Genomic DNA, 20,895 nt, shown 5'->3' with positions numbered 1-20,895 from the left:
AACCTTACAGAGAATCTCGAAAAAGAGAGAGACATGGCCGAACCCAATAACAATGGTGGAGGCGCAAGGAGGATGCTTGGTGACTATACTACACCTACTTCCAAATTTGATGGAAGAAGCATCTCAATCCCTGCCATTGGAGCAAATAATTTTGAGCTGAAGTCTCAACTAGTTGCGCTAATGCAACAGAACTGCAAGTTTCATGGACTTCCATCAGAAGATCCCTATTAGTTTTTAACTGAGTTCTTGCATGTCTGTGAGACTGTTAAGACTAATGGAGTAGATCCTGAAGTCTACAGGCTCATGCTTTTCTCTTTTGCTGTAAGAGACAGAGCTAGAACATGGTTGGACTCACAACCTAAAGATAGCCTGGACTCATGGGATAAGCTGGTCACGGCCTTCTTGGCTAAGTTCTTTCCTCCTCAAAAGCTGAGCAAGCTTAGAGTGGATGTTCATACCTTCAAACAAAAAGATGGTGAATCCCTCTATGAAGCTTGGGAAAGATACAAGCAGATGACCAAAAGGTGTCCTTCTGACATGCTTTCAGAGTGGATCATTTTGAAAATATTCCATTATGGTCTATCTGAGTTCTCTAAGATGTTATTGGACCATTCTGCAGGTGGATCCATTCACCTAAAAAAAACACCTGCAGAAGCTCAAGAACTCATTGACATGGTTGCAAATAACAAATTCATGTACACTTCTGAAAGAAATCCTGTGAGTAATGGGACGCCTCAGAAGAAGGAAGTTCTTGAAATTGATGCTCTAAATGCCATATTGGCTCAGAACAAAATGTTGACTCAGCAAGTCAACATAATTTCTCAGAGTCTGAATGGATGGCAAAATGCATCCAACAGTACTAAAAAGGCATCTTCTGAAGAAGAAGATTATGATCCTGAGAACCCTGCAATGGCAGAGGTGAATTACATGGGTGAACCCTATGGAAACACCTATAATTCCTCATGGAGAAATCATCCAAATTTCTCATGGAAGGATCAACAAAAGCCTCAACAAGGCTTTAATAATGGTGGAAGAAACAGGCTCAGCAATAGCAAGCCTTTTCCATCATCTTCTCAGCAACAGGCAGAGAATTCTGAATAGAGCACCTCTAGCTTAGCAAACATAGTCTCTGATCTGTCCAAGGCCACTTTAAGTTTCATGAGTGAAACAAGGTCCTCCATCAGAAATTTAGAGGCACAAGTGGGTCAGCTAAGTAAGAAAATCACTGAAACTCCTCCTAGTACTCTCCCAAGCAATACTGAAGAGAATCCAAAAAGAGAGTGCAAGGCCATTGACTTAATCAAAATGGCCGAACCTAGAGAGGAAGGGGAGGGCATGAATCCCAATGAGGAAGACCTCATGGGACGTCTCCCAGACAAGAAGGAGTTCCCTATTGAGGACCTAAAGGAATCTGAGGCTCATATAGAGACCATAGAGATTCCATTAAACCTCCTTCTGTCATTCATGAGCTCTGAGAACTTTTCTTCCTCTGAAGAGAATGAAGATGTAACTGGAGAGCAAGTTGCTCAATATCTAGGAGCTATCATGAAGCTGAATACCAAGTTGTTTGGTAATGAGACTTGGGAAGATGCACCTCCCTTGCTCATTAGTGAACTAGATACATGGGTTCAGCAAACTTTATCTCAAAAGAAACAAGATCCTGGTAAATTCTTAATACCCTGTACCATAGGCATCATGACCTTTGAAAAGGCTCTGTGTGACCAGGGGTCAGACATAAATCTTATGCCACTCTCTGTAATAGAGAAACTAAGAATCTTTGAGGTACAGACTGCCACATTCTCATTAGAGATGGCAGACAAGTCACAAAGACAAGCTTATGGATTGGTAGAGGACGTGTTAGTGAAGGTTAAAGGCCTTTACATCCCTGCTGATTTCATAATCTTAGAGACTAGGAAGAATGAGGATGAATGCATCATCCTTGGAAGACCCTTCCTAGCCACAGTCGGAGCTGTGATTGATGTTGACAGAGGAGAGTTAGTCCGTCAATTGAATGGGGACTACCTTGTGTTTAAGGCTCAAGGTTATCCTTCTGTAAACATGGAAAAGAGGCACGATAAGCTTCTCTCAATACAGAGTCAAACAAAGCCCCCACAATCAAACTCTAAGTTTGGTGTTGGGAGGTCCCAACAATGTTTTGAACATTTGTGAAGCTCCATGAGAGCTCACTGTCAATCTATTGACATTAGAGAAGTGCTTATTGGGAGGCAACCCAATTTTTATTTATCTATATTTCTATTGTTCTTTTATGTTTTCTTAGGTTCATGATCATGTCGAGTCACAAAACAATTGCAAAAATTAAAAACAGAAGACGAAATAGCACACCCTGGAGGAAGAGCCTACTGGCGTTTAAACGCCAGTAAGGAGCATCTGGCTGGCGTTTAACGCCAGAACAGAGCATGAATCTGGCGTTAAACACCAAACACAAGCAGCAATTTGGCGTTTAAATGCCAGGATTGCATCCTAAGAAAAGCTGGCATTTAACGCCAGCAACAAGCATCAGGTTGGCGTTAAACGCCAGAAACATGCTACATTTGGGCGTTTAACACTAGAAACAAGCTTCAGCCTGGCGTTAAACGCCAGGATTGCATGCAGAGGGCATTTTACACGCCTAAATTGGTGCAGGGATGATAAATTCTTGACACCTCAGGATCTGTGGACCCCACAGGATCCCCACCTACCTTCTCCCTCTCTCTCACACCTTTTCATAACACTCTCCCCAAACATCATTCATCAATCACCTCAATCACTCTTCCTCATCACCTCTTTACCACTCACATCCATCCTCTCTTTCCCATATACCCCACCTACCTTCAAATTCAAAATTTTTTTCCCACCCAAACCCACCCTACATGACCGAACCATAAATCCCTCCATCCTTCTTCATTTTCACACAACACTACCCTCTCTTCTCCCCCTTAGCCGAATACACACCTCTCTCCATCTCCTCCATATCTTCTTCTTCTTCTTCTTCTATTCTTTCTTCTTTTACTCGAGGGCGAGCAATATTCTAAGTTTGGTGTGGTAAAAGTATAGTTTTTTTGCTTTTCCATAACCATTGATGGCACCTAAGGCTGGAGAAACCTCTAGAAAGAGGAAAGGGAAGACAAAAGCTTCCAACTCCGAGTTATGGGAGATAGAGAGATTCATCTCAAGGGTCCATAGCTCCGTAGTAGAGCATTTGACTGCACATCAAGAGAGCCCACTCATGGACCTCAACAAGAGCATGAGGAATTTCCTCATCAAGAAACCCCTGAGATACCTCAGGGGATACATTTTCCTCCACACAATTATTGGGAGCAACTAAGGATAGGAGCACCAAAATCACTAGGGATCAAGCAACAAAGGCAAGAAAGAGACATAGAGGAGCTCAAGAACATCATTGGTCCTTCAAGAAGAAGACGCCACCATCACTAAGGTGGACTCATTCCTTAACTTTCTTGTTCTTATCTCTCTGTTTTTTGGTTTTTATGCTATATGTTTGTCTATCTTTTGAGTCTTTACTACATGATCATTAGTATTTAGTAACTATGTCTTAAGGCTATGAATAATTCCATGAATCCTTCACCTCTCTTAAATGAAAAATGTTTTTAATACAAAAGAACAAGAAGTACACGAGTTTCGAATTCATCCTTGAAATTAGTTTAATTATATTGATGTGGTGACAATACTTTTTGTTTCCTGAATGAATGTTTGAACAGTGCATATTTTTTATCTTGTTGTTTATGAATGTTAAAATTGTTGGCTCTTGAAAGAATGATGAACAAAGAGAAATGTTATTGATAATCTGAAAAATCATGAAATTGATTCTTGAAGCAAGAAAAAGCAGTGAATAACAAAGCTTGCGAAAAAAATGGCGAAAAAAATAGAAAGAAAAAGAAAAGAGCAAACAAAAAAAGCCAATAGACCTTAAAACTAAAAGGCAAGGGTAAAAAGGATCCAAGGCTTTGAGCATCAATGGATAGGAGGTCCCAAGGAAATAAATCCAGGCCTAAGCGGCTAAATCAAGTTGTCCCTAACCATGTGCTTGTGGCATGCAGGTCAAAGTGAAAAGCTTGAGACTGAGTGGTTAAAGTCGTGATCCAAAGCAAAAGAGTATGCTTAAGAACTCTGGACACCTCTAACTGGGGACTTTAGCAAAGCTGAGTCACAATCTGAAAAGGTTCACCCAGTTATGTGTCTGTGGCATTTATGTATCCGGTGGTAATACTGGAAAACAAAGTGCTTAGGGCCACGGCCAAGACTCATAAAAGTAGCTGTGTTCAAGAATCAACATACTTAACTAGGAGAATCAATAACACTATCCAAAATTCTGAGTTCCTATAGATGCCAATCATTCTGAACTTCAAAGGAAAAAGTGAGATGCCAAAACTGTTCAGAAGCAAAAAGCTACAAGTCCCGCTCATCTAATTAGAACTAATATCATTGATATTTTGGGATTTATAGTATATTATCTTCTTTTTATCCTATTTGATTTTCAGTTGCTTGGGGACAAGCAACAATTTAAGTTTGGTGTTGTGATGAGCGGATAATTTATACGCTTTTTGGCATTGTTTTTAGATAGTTTTTAGTAGGATCTAGCTATTTTTAGGGATGTTTTCATTCGTTTTTATGTAAAATTCACATTTCTGGACTTTACTATGAGTTTGTGTACTTTTCTATGATTTCAGGTATTTTCTGGCTGAAATTGAGAGACCTGAGCAAAAATCTGAAAGGAGGCTGACAAAGGACTGTTGATGCTGTTGGATTCTCACCTCCCTGCACTCGAAATGGATTTTCTGGAGCTACAGAACTCCAAATGGCACGCTCTCAACGGCTTTGGAAAGTAGACATTCATAGCTTTCCAGTAATATATAATAGTCTATACTTCATTCAAGTTTATAAGATGTAAACTGGCGTTCAACGCCAGTTCTATGCTGCATTCTGGAGTTAAACGCCAGAAACACGTCACAAACCAGAGTTAGACGCCAAAAACACATTACAACTTGGCGTTTAACTCCAAGATAAGCCTCTGCACGTGTAAAGCTCAAGCTCAACCCAAGCACACACCAAAGTGGGCCCCAGAAGTGGATTTCTGCACTTAGACTTATTTCTATAAACCCTAGTAGCTAGTCTAGTATAAATAGGACTTTTTACTATTGTATTAGACATCTTTGGTCTCATTTTTAATTTATTGTTCATCTTAGGAGACTATTGATCACGTTCATAGGGGCTGGCCATTCGGCCATGCCTGGACCATCACTTATGTATTTTCAATGGTGGAGTTTCTACACACTATAGATTAAGGGTGTGGAGCTCTGCTGTATCTTGAGCATTAATGCAATTACTACTATTTTCTATTCAGTTCAGCTTATTCTTGTTCTAAGATATCACTCGTACTTCAACCTGATGGATATGATGATCCGTGACACTCATCATCATCCATCCTTATGAACGCGTGCCTGACAACCACCTCCGTTCTACAAGCGAGAGCTAGGGTGTATATCTCTTGGATTCCTGATGCACGACGCATGGTTGTCCTCGCCTGACAACCGAGCCTTCCATTCCGTGAGATCAGAGTCTTCGTGGTATAAGGTAGAATCCATTGGCAGCGTTCTTGAGAATCCGAAAAGTTTAAACCTTGTCTGTGGTATTGCAAGTAGGATTCAGGGATTGAATGACTGTGACGAGCTTCAAACTCGCGATTTTTGGGCATAGTGACAGACACAAAAGAATCAATGGATTCTATTCCGACATGATTGAGAACCGACAGATGATTAGCCGTGCTGTGACAAGCATTTGGACCATTTTCACTGAGAGGATGGGAAGTAGCCATTGACAACGGTGATGCCCTACATACAGCTTGCCATGGAAAGGAGTATGAAGGATTGGATGAAAGCAGTAAGAAAGTAGAGATTCAGAAGGGACAAGCATCTCCATACACTTATCTGAAATTCTCACCAATGAATTATATGAGTATCTCTATCTTTATTTTATGCTTTATTTATCTATAATTTTCGAAAACCATTATAACCAATTGAATCCGCCTAACTGAGATTTACAAGATGACCATAGCTTGCTTCATACCAACAATCTCCGTGGGATCGACCCTTACTCACGTAAGGTATTACTTGGACGACCCAGTGCACTTGCTGGTTAGTTGTGCGAAGTTGTGACAAAGTATGATTCACGTTTGAGAGCTCCAAGCCTATTGGCGCCATTGTTGATGATCACAATTTTCGTGCACCAAAGACCAATGAATCTTTTGACACATTTTTTTAAAATGTCCCACCGGTTGTGTCAATTTGTTTTGCAGATTTTTAGCAAATTTTTTGTTGGTTCGATATATACTATATGAGAGCAAAACCTACTCTTTGCGAGTACCAGTTTTCAAATATGCATCAAAGATCTTTCTTTGAACAAGACCAAGAAAAAAGAGAAATGTAAACTGAAATTTAAATGCTTGAATTGAAAAGAAAAGAAATTGCAGAAAAGTAAGAACTTGAAAATAAAAGAAATAAACTGTAAACTTCCACAAAGTCAAAATACTTTGAAATTAAAATTGCTAATCTGAAATTCAAAAGAAAGGAAAAGAGTACATTGTAAAAAAAAAATAACTTATTGAAAAGGAAATTACAGAGAATTTAAATAAAAAATAAAGACATGGAAGGAATCCTATAGAAAATAAAATTGTTGGTAGATTCAGAAAGTGACTGGGATGTGAGTATGCGAGAGTGCTATCTGAAACCGAATTTTGACCCTTTTTTTTTTGAAGTAAAGAAGCTCAACATAATAAGGTGGAGGAATAACAGAATAAAAAAAACTAAATAGCAAGTATAAAATTCAATCTATAGTCATCTTCGGTATCGCCATCAATAACCATTCTAATAAATCTTGTATATTTATAGAATTCCTCAACCAATCAAATTTTATCACATGTTCCATATGCAAAACTTGAAAAGTAACTGTTCTCGCCAGATATATGTGTTGTGTAACCGCCTTCAGTTATCTTGACCATCAATCCTAACACTGTTTTAACTGTTCTGTTTCACTTAGATAAACCTCATCAAACCAAATACCTTTTTTCTATATCGACCACTTTACTTCGACAATAACTCATCACGCTTGACAAGACTTATCGTGTACAATCTTTGACGCTGATTATTGCACCATCTTCAATTTATAATTTATTTTATTCGATTAACAATCACATATACAAGTCAAAATTCAAACATGCATTTGATATTTGCTCAAGTAGACGAATGATAACTGACTACTCAACCAACCCAAGTTGATTAGTAAATTTATATATTTGAGTGAAGCTCCACATTCTCATCATATCGATATTTACTTTTATTAATGTTAAATAGAAAATTATTGTGTTTGAATTTTTTTAGAAAATAAAATTATATATTAATATATTTAAATAATGTAATAAGTCCACAAATTATTTAACCGAAAATAAAGAAAACCATATTAAAATTTTAATGATTGACATAGCTTAAACTTAAAATTTTAATAATTTACATAGCTCAAACAATATATCTATCATAGTACAAATATGGCCTTTAGCAACGCAAAATTTTGCAATGCCTTAAAACCATTCTTTTAGATAGTTTTAGAGAACGATTTTTTATAGTATTACTGTTGAATTCAATTTTTCATTATTTTATAGCAACAAATTAAAACCGTTCTCTTTGACTATTTTAAAGAACGGTTTTATAACCGTTACCATGATTTGTTTTTAAGCAACGGTTTTTGCTTGTTGTTTAAATAATTGTACAAAAGAAACACATAAAAATCGTTGCCAAAATACTAGACTTTAAAATCGTTCTATTAGATGGTCTTAGACAACGATTTTTACAGTGTTACTGTTGAAGTTCAATTTTTCATTACGTTATAGCAATAAAATAAAACCTTTTTCTTTGACTATTTTAAAGAACGGTTTTATAACCATTAACACAATTATTTATCAAATAATAATTTTTTAATATTAATTAAATAATTATACAAATTAAACAATACCAACAAAAATAATTTTAAATAATCATATAAATTAAAACTATTTTTTCTATAAATACTAAATTTATAAAATACTCAAAAACAATTGTTATAAATATATAACAAATATTATTTTTCAAAAAAATAAAATTAAAATAAATTTATAATAAATATTATATATTTTTGTTATAAATATATAACAAATATTATTTTTAGAAAAAATAAAGCTAAAATACATTTATAATAAATATAATTATAAAAAATAAAATTAAAATAATTTTAAAATAAAGATTAAATATTTATTAAAAAAAATTTTCTCTAAGATAATAACCAAGGACTCTACTCAAAATCAAAAACAAAAACGAAGGACTTTACTGATCTCCTAAAAAAGAAATCAGAGTGCGCTCTTTTTCCTCCCTCCAACATCAACGTAACCCTAACCCACACCAACCCAGGCCATCAGACCATCATCGCACCGCAGCTCACCATTTAGACCAAACCCCTTGTCGAAGAAAGAGTTTTCGGTGCGCCATCCTTGTTCCTGAAATTGTCGCTGCTTCTTTCTTCCCAAAATCGTCACTACATCCTTCTTTCCAAAGTCATTGCTGCGTGCTTCACTTCCCGGAGTCGCTGACTCTCTCCTCTCCGTGGTGTCGCTACTTCTCCCTTCTCTGTGTGGTGTCACTGCTTCTCCGTTCTCCGTGGCCTCCTTGCTTCTCCCCTGTTCTGCTTCTGCTTCGCTGCTTCTCCCCTGTTCTACTTCTGCTTCGCTGCTTTTACCTCGCTGCTTTTGCTTCACTGCTTTGGCTGATTGTGGGTTGTGATTCTGCTTCGCTGTTGCTACTTTGCTGCCTTGGCCGTTTGTGGGTCTGTGGTAAGTGGTTTTTGTCTCTGATTTTCTTTTGTTTAGTTAGGGCGTGTTTGCCTTGGCCATTTTTGTCTCTGCTTCATTTGTGTTTGTTTCAGTCCTTTTGAATAGTGCTGTGTCAAGGGTAGTCATCGAATATTGGTGTATGAATTTCTAGAGAACAATAGCCTTGCAAGTTCTTTGCTTGGTAAATATTATAACAACTTGAATGTTTATTTATCTGTGAATCTTTCCTGAGTTGGATGGCTAATTGGCTACTGAACCTTTAGATTTTTAAACATTATTAGAGTTTGGATCGAGATGAGACGTGATTAACTAATTATGGTGTTGCGATTAAGGAGCGGAATAAAGTATAAAAATGTGGGATTTGCTAATCTTTTGCTGTTGCTTTTGTTCACTAAATTATTATTTGGAAATGCTGTTGTAATTTTATTTTGATTTTAATGTTGATTTTCTAGCCCAATTTTAGGCCTAAGAGATAAACAGTTGCTTCAGTTGAAGGCAGAGACGGCCCAAGACCCCAAAAAAGGCAGAGACAGACGTTCATCTTAGTCGTTTCGAGAGTAGATGGCGTCTTGAGAGACCATCGATCCAGGGACAAGTTGGACCGCGGTTGGCAATCTCTTTGACGGCGGCGGCAGCTTCAGTTAGTCCTTGTGGGCTTGTGGAGGAGTCTTCGTGGTGGTTCGTTCTGTTCATATAAAGTGGTAGAAAGTTGCACTCCATCTGTTTGATGTTTTGCTTAAGGTATATTATTGTAATAGTTCACCTCAGAAGTTAAATATATAATGCCATATACTTAAAGCAGCTAGGAATTCTATGATTTGCTAGCTTTTTGCATAATCTCTATAGACACAAAATGGGTAATAGTTCTCTATCAATGCTGCTTTGATCTTGTTTTAATTTTAATATTAATTTGTTATAATATTGTTATGATTTTTGATGGTTTATTAGTGGCTAAGAGAATGGGGGTTGAATCTTAGCCCATTTTTTCGCTTAATAACACTTGCTGTCCTTTTAGAACACTTGAGGAGATTTTTCTTGTTTTTGTCTCATGTCTAGTCAAGAGACTTTTTCTTTTTGTCTCGTAACCAGCCAAGAGATATTTTTCAGTTTTGTCTCCTCTGCAGCAGAATCAGAAATGGAGTAGAAGAGAGAGAAAATCACACCAAGATGTATCCTGGTTCAGCTACTAAGTGCAATGCAGCCTACATCTAGTCTTCATCACAACAATGATGGAATTTCACTATAATTATGATTACATACACCAATTCTCCCTAGGAACTACCCTTCCTATCCGGGACAAGTCTAGAATCTAACCCCAATCCTGAACTTGACTTGGTAACCCACCAAGCTTTCAACTGCTAAGTTCTAACCCAACTTGTAAGGGAATTCCCACAGAATCATGAAACACAACACAGATGTACAAAGGACCTCTAAGGACATCTATGGCTTTTTCTTTTAATTTTGTGCACTCTGCCTTTTTTTGCTCTATGACTTTTTCTTACAAACCTCACTGTTTGCCTTTTTCATGAGACTCAAGACAGACAAAATTAAACAGAAAAATACAAAATAAAACACATTGAAGGAGAAGAACTTCTGTTAGCTTGGGTAGCTATAGAAACACTGTGCTTTCACTCTTTTCCTTGCTTCAAGCCCTGGCTGTTCTCCCTTATTTATAAAAGGGGAAGCCTCTAAGGTTGAAACTCTTGAACCGAGCTAAACTTCTTCTTCTTCATGCAAAAATCGGTTCGGCCAGAGAGAGAGGAGAGGAAACCGTATGTAAAACCCAACATGCAATTACCTCTGTGTCTTTCCTTGTCACCAATCTTCATCAATCCGGGCTTTCCATCTTGTCTTGCACTCCAAGAAGGATTCCTGGCCCTCAATGAGTTCTTAATGATGACAGCTTCACAGCTCTAACTTCTGCCTCTTCCTCCACGTAGCTACAGTAGCTACCACCTGTGGTGGTTGATCAAAAGTAGAGACGAGCCATGCCTCCAAGGATCTTCTTCCTCTGACCGAAGTGGATCTTTTCCATTTTTGGTTATGGAAGGCTTGAGATTACTTCATACATCTTACCTTTTGTGGTAAAAATCTTAGCCACTCCATACCTCAGATTTTCTTTTTCTTACCACCATCATCACAATGGCCTTGCTACTAGCTTCTTCCACCTTCTTCTGATAACTTAAATTTTCTTCCATATTTTCTGTGAAGTGACCGAAGCTTGAAGAGAGAAAAGAGAGAGATTAAAATGCTTTTAGTGGAACTAAGAAAGAGAATGAAATGAATTAAGTTTCCCAAAACCCATGCCTAGTAGCGTGTAATACACTTAAGGCAATCAAATCAAGTTTCACCTTCTCTTTCCTATTTTCAATGTCTGCATTAAGTGCATTTAATCAAAATTTAAAATCCATCAAATGATGAATGTGATATCCTTGGAAGCATGCAAGTTCCATCTTTCTCATTTTTCCAATTTGGACCAAGCTAGTGTATCTCTTCTTCAAAATTGATTTAGGCTATTAATAATTAACTTTGGCCCAACAAGTGTAATAACAATTCAGCCACAATATTTAACATTTTTGATAACCAAGGCTGATCTTATTTTAACATATTGGGATTGCAATTTTTTGGGCCCAGTAGCAAAATCTGCACCACAAAATTATTAACTAACACATATGAATTAACATCAAATTAATAATTTTGCAATTAGTTATATTAATAATATTTAATCATCACTAATTTAATTTTGAGTTTTTCAAACTCATCAATTTTGATTTGGTAATTAGTTCTCTGAAAATGTTGTTCTGGTTTTGCTTTGATTTTAAACTTAATTTTATATTAATTTAGTATAATGTTGTGTGATTTTGATTTAGAAATTGGTTATCTGGAAATGTTATTTTGATTTTAATATTGATTTGATATAGTGCTATTCTGATTTTGATTTGGTAATTGGTTATCTGAAAATGCTGTTTTGATTTTGTGTTGTTTTTAATATTGATTTCGGTCATTGCTTTGTTTTAGTCATTGATTTAAAATAGAAAAATATTACCACAATTATGAAGATTTGTATATGGTAGATTGGTTTTACTCGTGCTATTATTTTGAGTCTTTTTGAACTGTTCAATTCAAATAAGTTTGATTTTGTTGTTAATTTTTAGATGTCATAAATCAGAAAATTGTTTTGGTTACGTGGTAACTAGTGTCAAAAAGAACTTCCTTCTAAATCTACTACTATGGCTCACAAGAATACTAGAGAAGTAGATTCTAGAATGAGTCAAGATTTGAAGAGAAAAGAGACCACAATTGTAGATGATGTTGAAGAGTGTGGCAACTTGCAAGAAAGGCCAACTAAGAAGGAAAAAACACGTCAATTTGCTTCAATGCCGATTGATACATTTATTAAACTTAACAATGAACCTAATGGTGAAGAGCATTTGGATGAGAATGAAGGAGATAATATAGAGGAGCAGGACAAGGATTATATTAATCCAACTGAGGCTGAGGACATAGACAATACTTTGAAAGGTAAATTTTTTGTTTCCTTAAAAATATTTTATGACACAATTTCTCTTTAAATTAACTGCTGTGAAAAGATCTGCTGGTTGACTTTACATTGTAAATAGAGGCAAAGATTAGAGGAGTGAAGTTAATTAGGGTTAGTTTGAATGTACTATACCCATTATTGGTGCAGGTTGTATTTTTTTTAGGTAGTTTTTTATATTCTATTAAGTGATAAATATGTCACTGAAATGAGATCAAATAAAATAAAATTCTGTCTTGGTCTTTTTCCTTGAAATTATAAATATTTATTTGATTATATTATAACTTAACTAGATTTATTTTTATGAAGACAAATGCCCTTTGTATGTCTGAATAGGTAAAACAAAACTCTGTCTTGGTCTTTGCCGTTGATATTATAAATATTAATTTGATTATATTATAGCTTAACTAGATTTATTTTTATAAAGACAAATGCCTTTTGTATGTCTGAATAGCAACAATATCTGAATAGGAAAATAGAAAATTATGTCTTGGTCTGTAACTCTTTACACTTTGACTTTAATTTTAGAAGCGATTTCTAGTTTTTATACGCCACTGGAATAAATCATTAGCAATAATGAAATTATGAAATTTTATTCATTTGGCTAAATTGATGTAGCTGTTTTTTTTCAATTAAATATATATAAATCAATAAGAGGGATGGTATATAATGCTAAAATATTAATGTTTTAGTCTTTTTAAATATATTATTGTAATTTTAATAAGAGACAACAGTGAAGAAAACATGAGGACTTACACAATGCTTGAAGATTCATGCAACACAATTGGAAGATAGAGAAGAAATTACTTTAGATATTGAAGGAGAGGCAATTGGTCCTACTGATAAAGCTGTAAACAACTTGAACAATTTTTTTGGCACAGTGACAAGAAATTCAGATTTTTGTCCATTAATTTACATAAATTGAAAGGGGATTAAAGATAAAAAAGCTATTTGATAATATGTTCAAGTGAGAATATTAATCTTGTTACTTTTAGAAACTATTTGAAAATGTACACATATTTTATAAGTTAAATTTGATGGGAAATGTTCAATTATTTTTCTTTAGTGACTTGATTCAAATAGTTTAGATTATTTATTGACACTAAATAATTAAAAAAATTGAAATTAATTTCATTTACGAGAAAATTATTGTAAATAAAGAATTATATATTACAAAAAAATCGTTGTCAAAAGTTACAAAAGACAATGGTGTTAAAACCATTATCAAAGATGATTACATAATGGCAATGGTATTAAAATCGTTGTCTTAGATGACTATAAAATGGCAATGGTATTAAAACTGTTGCCGAAAAATAATACCAACGGTAACGCTTTAAAACTGTTGGCTATGTAAATAATAAAACTACAACAGTTTAAAACCATTACCTATTCAGTTACGGTTTTAAACCGTTGGATCATTAATAAGAACGATTTTAAACCGTTGCTTATCGAGTAACAGTTCAAAACTGTTGTTTAAATTTTCCTTCAAAACCGTTGTCTATGCCAGTAACTGTGGCAACGGTTTTTTTTGTTACTATTGCCTTAAGTAAAAAACCGTTGCCTATGAGCATTGATAATAACAACATATACCACAGGTCAAAAACCGTTGCCAAAGCGTTGCCTAAAATTTTAGAAACGGTTTTTTGATCTATGACAATGATTTTTGACCGTTGCGAAAATTCTTATTTGTTGTAGTGCGCTATATTAGTTTTGACTGTTGTTGTTGCTGTTGGAGCCTCTTCTTCTTCCTTCTCCTCTCCCTTCTTCACCTCACTCCCACCATTATTACTCCTCCTTTGTTTCTTGCTACTTTTCCCTTCTCTACCTGCTGACAACTCCTATAATATAACATGATGAAATTGTTAACATTATATATAAAGTCTAGAAACTAAATAATGAAACTGTTGAAAAGTAATTTTCTATTAATAGATGCCTGATAAGAAACAATTTAATAGAACTATCTCAATCATATCTTCAACAACATATGGACCAACCCTCGATGTCTCTAGAACTGCACAAAGGGAAATCAAGTCAATTATAGGTTGTGGAAAGATTTTAAATAGTAGGCAAACGTATAAGGAGGATCAAATTACCGCGAGTTCCATCTGGTGAAGCAACTAGTCCTCGGAACAAGCAATTACCATCCTCATTTCTGCAAGCATAACCGGCGATAGGAGTACGGCAAGACCCATCCAAAGTCGTAAGGAAGGCCCTTTCGCAGACAACCGCCAATCTTGTTTCTTCACGATTCAATGAAGCAATGTATTCTGCCTGTACAACCAAACCAACCAAGATGACGTGCGAATATTGAGCAATAAAATGAGTAAAGAACTAACTATTCTAATGTTCAATACATGCCAGCCTCTTTTTTTATATGTCCTAAGCAGGAATTATTTAACAAAATCATAGAGAAACCATAGAAGATGTAACATGATATGATTAGTATGTTGAAAACAAAAAGGTTAAACTGTAGTCGAGTCTCACCATTTTATCATCATTACTTCTACAGGCTATTCCAATTGCACCTTGAACAACTGTCGGAAGCATGTCGTCAATTGATACGGTTGAAGTCACATTTTCCGTCATGTTTAAGCACTTGAGTTCAGCTAATGCCAATAGTGTAGCTTGGACAACTCCCTCATTGAGTTTTCTCAACCTTGTTTGAACATTGCCGCGGAAATTTTCCTGAACCTGAGGTAACCAAAACAATAGTTTTATAAGAAGACTGAAGTTTTAAGAAAACAAGCAATGCCACTCCACAATCTTAGAATAACACTACCAAGAATGGCATTCTTTATTACTCTGCAGTCACAAACATCAAGCCATGCCTATGAAGGTGACACAACACGACACTAACTAATGCATTGCTTAGTTGTAACATCCACAAATGATTGCTTTAAATGCTATGATCAAAAGTTAAGTCACCTAAAGGAAAGTAAAAGTACATCATCATATGAAGCAATAGCTTTCTCTATTGCACATGCCTTCAGATTTCAGAAACATTTTTAAAATATGATATATGTACCGGGTGTCAGCATACGAACCCTTAACACCTTGACACCATGTGATTCATTGCCACTTTGCTTTTTTATTTTATTTTGAGAATGCATGTTGAACCTTCAAAAATGATAAAACTGATTAACTATAACTCCCTATTTTAAATTGGTAATCATCATGCCTGGGAGGTAAAGATCCCCAATTTTAGACCACTGCCTTTCATATTCAAAGTACTCAACATATGATCTTCTCTCTCTGATTTCATCATGACTACATTGCGCTTCAGAGCCTTTCACAGAAGAATTTAGAAGCAAGAGTGACTAATTTGAAATTAGATATCATGACTTGACACTTTACGACCATAAAAAATTAGACAGCAGCAGAAACAGGATAGCATACCTGATATGTTTGGCACAACAGAAAACCAAAGACAGTTTTAACTGTTAAAACGAAGAAATCAAATTCATAGCAGAGCAGACCTTTTTATTATTTCCAGCTCTAGAGATCACTGCAAACCAAATCAAATGTATGAATTGCATTTAGAATACGCAAGACTAACACATTTCATTTTCCTTAAGGATGAACATCTAATATATGATCAAGGCAGCTAAACAAGTTATGGGATTGAAAGCCACAGGATATCACACATCTCTACATATTGCCTAAACTGCAGAAATCGAACACAAGCCTTAAAAATTTCTTAGTTCGATAAAATAGCACAAATAGATCACCTTTGAGCAAATTTTTTAGCCTTAGTCGCAGCATCAAAAACAGAAGGATCATTCGACGGCGAGGAATCATTCAATCCAACCATTACTTCAGAAATTCAGTATCTCATAAGAAGTAAAAATTAACACACTCAAATAGAAATCAGAAAAGCTAGAAACTCGTATTATTAACAAAAATACAAAACAAGAAAAATTAAATTAAAGCAGCAGAGCTTACCAGCGGCGAAGGAGGAAGGCAGGTGATGGCGACGGAGGAATCGGAACTGACTGCAACAGAGGAAGGGAAGTGAGCTCGGACAGAGAGCGACTGAGAGCTCGAAGATACATGTTGACCTCAGACACACACACATACAGAGAGAGAGAGATAGAGAGAGAGAGAGAGAGAGAGCTCGAAGACACGACGACCGACAGAGCAACCTTTGCGACGGGGACGCCACGGTGTCAACCCTTCCTTCGTGCGACGGCGACGAGAAGAGGAACGATGAGAACTGAGAAGAGTTCGGCGATGAGAAGAGTGCGACGGCACCCACGGTCTATCTCCGCCGGCAGCGACAACACCGTCTACTGGAGGAGAAGGGTTCGGTGATGAGGGATGGTGATGGTGGTTTAGGGTTAGGTTTCTCAGAGAGAAAGAAAAAGGGAGTAGGGTGAGGTGGGTGTCCGTGGCCCTTGGGTTCTTCTTTTAACTGATTAGTAATTATTATAAAAATATATTTTAATAAAAATAATATCAGTCATAGTATAATGGCCACTAAAAATTTTTCATTAAAGGTAGTTTTTTTTTATATTTTAATAAAAATAATACCAGATATAGTATTATAGCTACTAAAATATTTTTATTAAAAATAATTTTTTTTATATTTTTAGTGGTAATAATAATAATTGCCACTATAATATATAGTATTAGTGGCAAATATATAATAGCCACAAAAGCATAATTTAAATAAAAAAATAACAGCCATTATATTATTGTCGCTAAAAGTTTGTCGCTAAAACTAATTATTCTTGTAGTGGCGTATAACTTATTATCTTAAAATATAATTTAAGCTGTAATATAAGCAAATTAAGTTTAACTTTTCTAACAAACACATATTATTTGAAGGTTATGTAGAAACACAATTTTCGATATCATCCGGTACGTACTAGCTAGAAATAAACCTAGTTTTTTATTTTATTTTATTAAGATATACAAAAATATTTGTGTAAATATATAATTAATTTTGTTAATTATACTAGCAATTATAAACATAACAAAAATGTATACTATGAATCCTACATAAAAAGTTTAAAATATACATTTCGTTCCCGTTGGTATGATTATATAATATATACCAAAATCAGTTATTTAGATAAACAATTTTTCAAAATCTATGCTCACTAATTTTTTTAATCTTACTTAATTGGTATAATGAAAATATATTATTATGTTATAGTAACAAATATTTTTCAATCAAAAAATAAAGATTATCTTTCTAACAATAGAAAAGAATCACATATATATATATAATGCATACTTTAACAAAAATATAAAGACATATATACAGTTATTTTTACGTAAGATTAATAATTAAAAATTATTAAATAATAATTTAGTCAAATTTATTAAATATTAATTTTATATAAAAATAATTAAACGTAAATTTTTACCTTCTAAAAAAACTTATATTCATTTTTCTTTCTATTTCACTGTAAAAAAAAATCATGAAAATAATATAATATACTTTCAATGAGGAGCAGGTGACAAAGATGAACCGTCACGCGGGTTAGGGAAATTTCTATGTAACCAAACTAACCTAATATAGTTCTATGTCATCTAGTTTTTTTTATGTCACTTGTGTTGCAGCAAGGTGGACCCTCAAAATCAAGCTACAATACATATGAATATGAAATGAACTTCATGTTCCACTAAAGCCAAGTTTAAACCACTCCCTCGAGGATCAATGTCTTTGTAAAAGGAATAATAATGCATGCATTTGGACAGCGTTTTTTTCTTTTTAAAATTGTATTTTTTGGGTTCAATCATTTGCAGCTTTACACGTATCTCCTTTAACTAATTGATCAGATGTTGGTGCTGTTAGATACAACTAAAGCAACTACTAAAAGTTTTGAGCATTGTGAGTTACAATTAATGCATTAAGTGGTACCCATTCTTTTGGTCATTTTCGTCAGGTTAATATATTCATTGGATGTTGGAACACAAATAAAACCTAACAATATTGACAGTTATTAGCGTAAAAAATAATTAATTCAATGCAACGATGCATTCTTTAAAAATTATCTTTTATTCAATTTTTATTGAAAAAAAATAAAAAGTATGTAGTTTTTCAAATTTTTTAAACAATCAATACGTAAAAATGGTATAAAAAATTAAAATAATATATTATTAAATTTAAAAGCTATAACCAAAAATTAAAATTTAAAAGATAAGTAATATTTTCGTTAAACTTAATAATATATTATTTTAATTTTTTATACCCACCTTTACGATACGGGTTGTTTAAAAAAATCAAGAAATTACTTGTTTTTTATAAAAGACTGAATAAAGAATAATTTTTAACAGACATCTAGTTTTATAATAGTATTTATATTATAATTAATTACGTTCAAATTTTTATGCTTACTAATTAAAAAAAATGTTTAATATTCTTAACAATCAATAATTATAAAAAAAGTATTTAAAAATATTTTTGGTAATCACTTAATTATTAAACAATCATTGTTTCGAATATTTTCATTGAGCTTTAGCAATTAATTAATTAATGATAGTAAAAAAATTTCAATAAAAATTCGTTTGACGGCAAAGTGATTTTCAAAAGTAATTATTGAACATAAAAAATTATTAAATACTTGGCATGTATGAGAATTAAGTAAATAATAAAATTAACATATTTTAAAATTATTATTGAGTACCAAAAAAATACTAAATATTATTTTATACTTATATTAATAATGATTATCGAAATTATTCGTTTTTTTAAGTTGAATAAGAGCCTATCCTTATTTTTACGACATTATCTTCTATTAAATTATTCTTTCAACTTAACTCATGCCAATAATAAAAAAGTCTCCTGGCACACAAAATCTGTTCATTCTACTTTTTGTATCATGTGAACGTCTAGAAAAAATTGAAAGAACCAAAACAAAGAAAACTACATAAACATAATAAACAAAGTTGAATCATTATCAATCACTTTTTTTGTCTTTTGTTGATTTTGTCAAGGATCACAATTAGGGCAACTATGAAGGCATAGTCAACGTTGGGATACACTGTGACCATGAAATTGTCTTTCCCAAACATAATGCTTTGAGCAGTGTCCTTCTTGTGCATCTGTGCCACAATGTTGAGAGATTCACCAGCATAAATAACACAAGATCTCTCGAACCAACTTCCTTTAACCTTAAAGTCGCAAACTTTTTCTTCTGTATTATGGGCTAAGACCACGTCTAATTCGGTCTTTAGCTGGAAGAGAGATGATCTCTTTAAACTGAAGATCAAATCTTTCATATCTGAGCTATCACCCCTGAACACATGCCACCGATCATGTGCCGTCATAAGCTTCCGGCGAAGAGTAACAACGGGTGTTCCGGCGGCATCGAGCAAGACACGGTGGTCCTGGAGGGTCAAAAGGGACCCCTTAAGGGTGAAGAGGGATTGTCCATTAATATCAGTAACACTAAAACTGTCAGCCAAAGTCAACACCTTCCTCACAATTGCTAGGTCAACATTATATGGAGCACAATACTGCGGCCCAATGATTCCGCCGCCGAATCCCTGCATCTGCTGCTGGTGATTTTGCATCATGCTGAATTTAGACCCGTCACGTTCAAATTTTTTTTGGGTAGTATTGGACGTTTGAATTTAATTGTAAATTATTAAGGTAAAACTAAATATATATACAATATTAGCTTAAGAAAGATAAAAACAAATAATGACAAGATAAGAACAATTAAATATAAGATAAAAATAAGATAAAATAAGATAATGGAAAAGTCCATGGGCCAGCAAATTTATTAAAAATCTGGCCAGCACTTACCCAACAAAACAAAAATGAGTGACTTTCTACTCTTAGATAAAATCTCACACCATTAAATATATTATTGATGGCTAATTGATAGCTACAACTCACAGAATCTGCTGGCCCCTAGCACTCCTCATAAGATAATAAAGACTAAAATTGTAATTGAATTTATGTATTCTGCTAAGTTGAATTTGTGGGTCACAAAACTTCGTCATGAATTAAGGTGGAAGAGTAGTTTAATATCTTCTTCTAAAATTCGTGCTCTAGTTATTTTTGAAGCTAGTTATCCACTTATCCTCATTATCCATCGTTATCGATTTTCAAATTCTCTCTCTAACAATGGATGATTGTAGTGTAAGTAATTTAAATTAGAATGAATTGGTTCCATTATCTAAAACAACTAAAATAAAGTAGGTTAGAATCTTGGTCTAATTTGTTGAATATGGTTTATTGGAGTTTTAAATGCTTCTTTACTCATTTTAAATAATTTTGGTCTAATCAGTTTTTTTTGTTTATTTAGACATAAATATGTGTTTTGCAGCAACAATTTCAGTGATTCCTAGTTACTGCTTTGTGTTTAGTATTAACCATTTTTGTGTTTAGTGAAAATAATTGTGTTTCCTTGTAATATATACTTTTCCTACGTTTGCTAGTTATATATTTCAGTGTTTCTTATTTTTGTTTATGTTAAACTAGTGGTTTTTGTTTGATGTGGATATTCAATATGTGCTAAAGTTGGGA

The 20,895-nt window shown here is 34.1% G+C and overlaps 2 protein-coding genes and 1 non-coding gene across 3 annotated transcripts; all 3 read right to left on the bottom strand.

Moving 5' to 3' along the window:
• Positions 1-435: 435 nt before the first annotated feature.
• LOC130978552 (small nucleolar RNA R71) lies at positions 436-543 on the bottom strand. Its single transcript, XR_009086177.1, has one exon. It is a non-coding gene; the product is annotated as a small nucleolar RNA R71 (small nucleolar RNA).
• Positions 544-14,092: 13,549 nt separating this feature from the next.
• LOC130975486 (porphobilinogen deaminase, chloroplastic-like) lies at positions 14,093-16,221 on the bottom strand. The gene is made up of 6 exons (XM_057900277.1): positions 16,139-16,221; positions 15,455-15,527; positions 14,895-15,101; positions 14,504-14,681; positions 14,369-14,421; positions 14,093-14,248 (listed from the first exon to the last, which is right to left on the bottom strand). The coding sequence occupies exons 1-6, from the start codon at positions 16,219-16,221 to the stop codon at positions 14,093-14,095; spliced, it is 750 nt and encodes a 249-aa protein (XP_057756260.1).
• A 3,101-nt stretch (positions 16,222-19,322) lies between these two features.
• LOC130977020 (protein LURP-one-related 15-like) lies at positions 19,323-19,926 on the bottom strand. Its single transcript, XM_057902015.1, has one exon. It carries the CDS (start codon positions 19,911-19,913, stop codon positions 19,323-19,325), a length of 591 nt encoding a protein of 196 aa, XP_057757998.1. The 5' UTR covers positions 19,914-19,926.
• Positions 19,927-20,895: the final 969 nt, after the last annotated feature.

This window comes from Arachis stenosperma, chromosome 4 (genome assembly GCF_014773155.1).
Source record: "Arachis stenosperma cultivar V10309 chromosome 4, arast.V10309.gnm1.PFL2, whole genome shotgun sequence".
NCBI classification, from domain to species: Eukaryota; Viridiplantae; Streptophyta; class Magnoliopsida; order Fabales; family Fabaceae; genus Arachis; species Arachis stenosperma.
The sequence above is the reverse complement of the archived record's forward strand: the minus strand, read 5'-3'. Positions and strand labels throughout refer to the sequence as shown.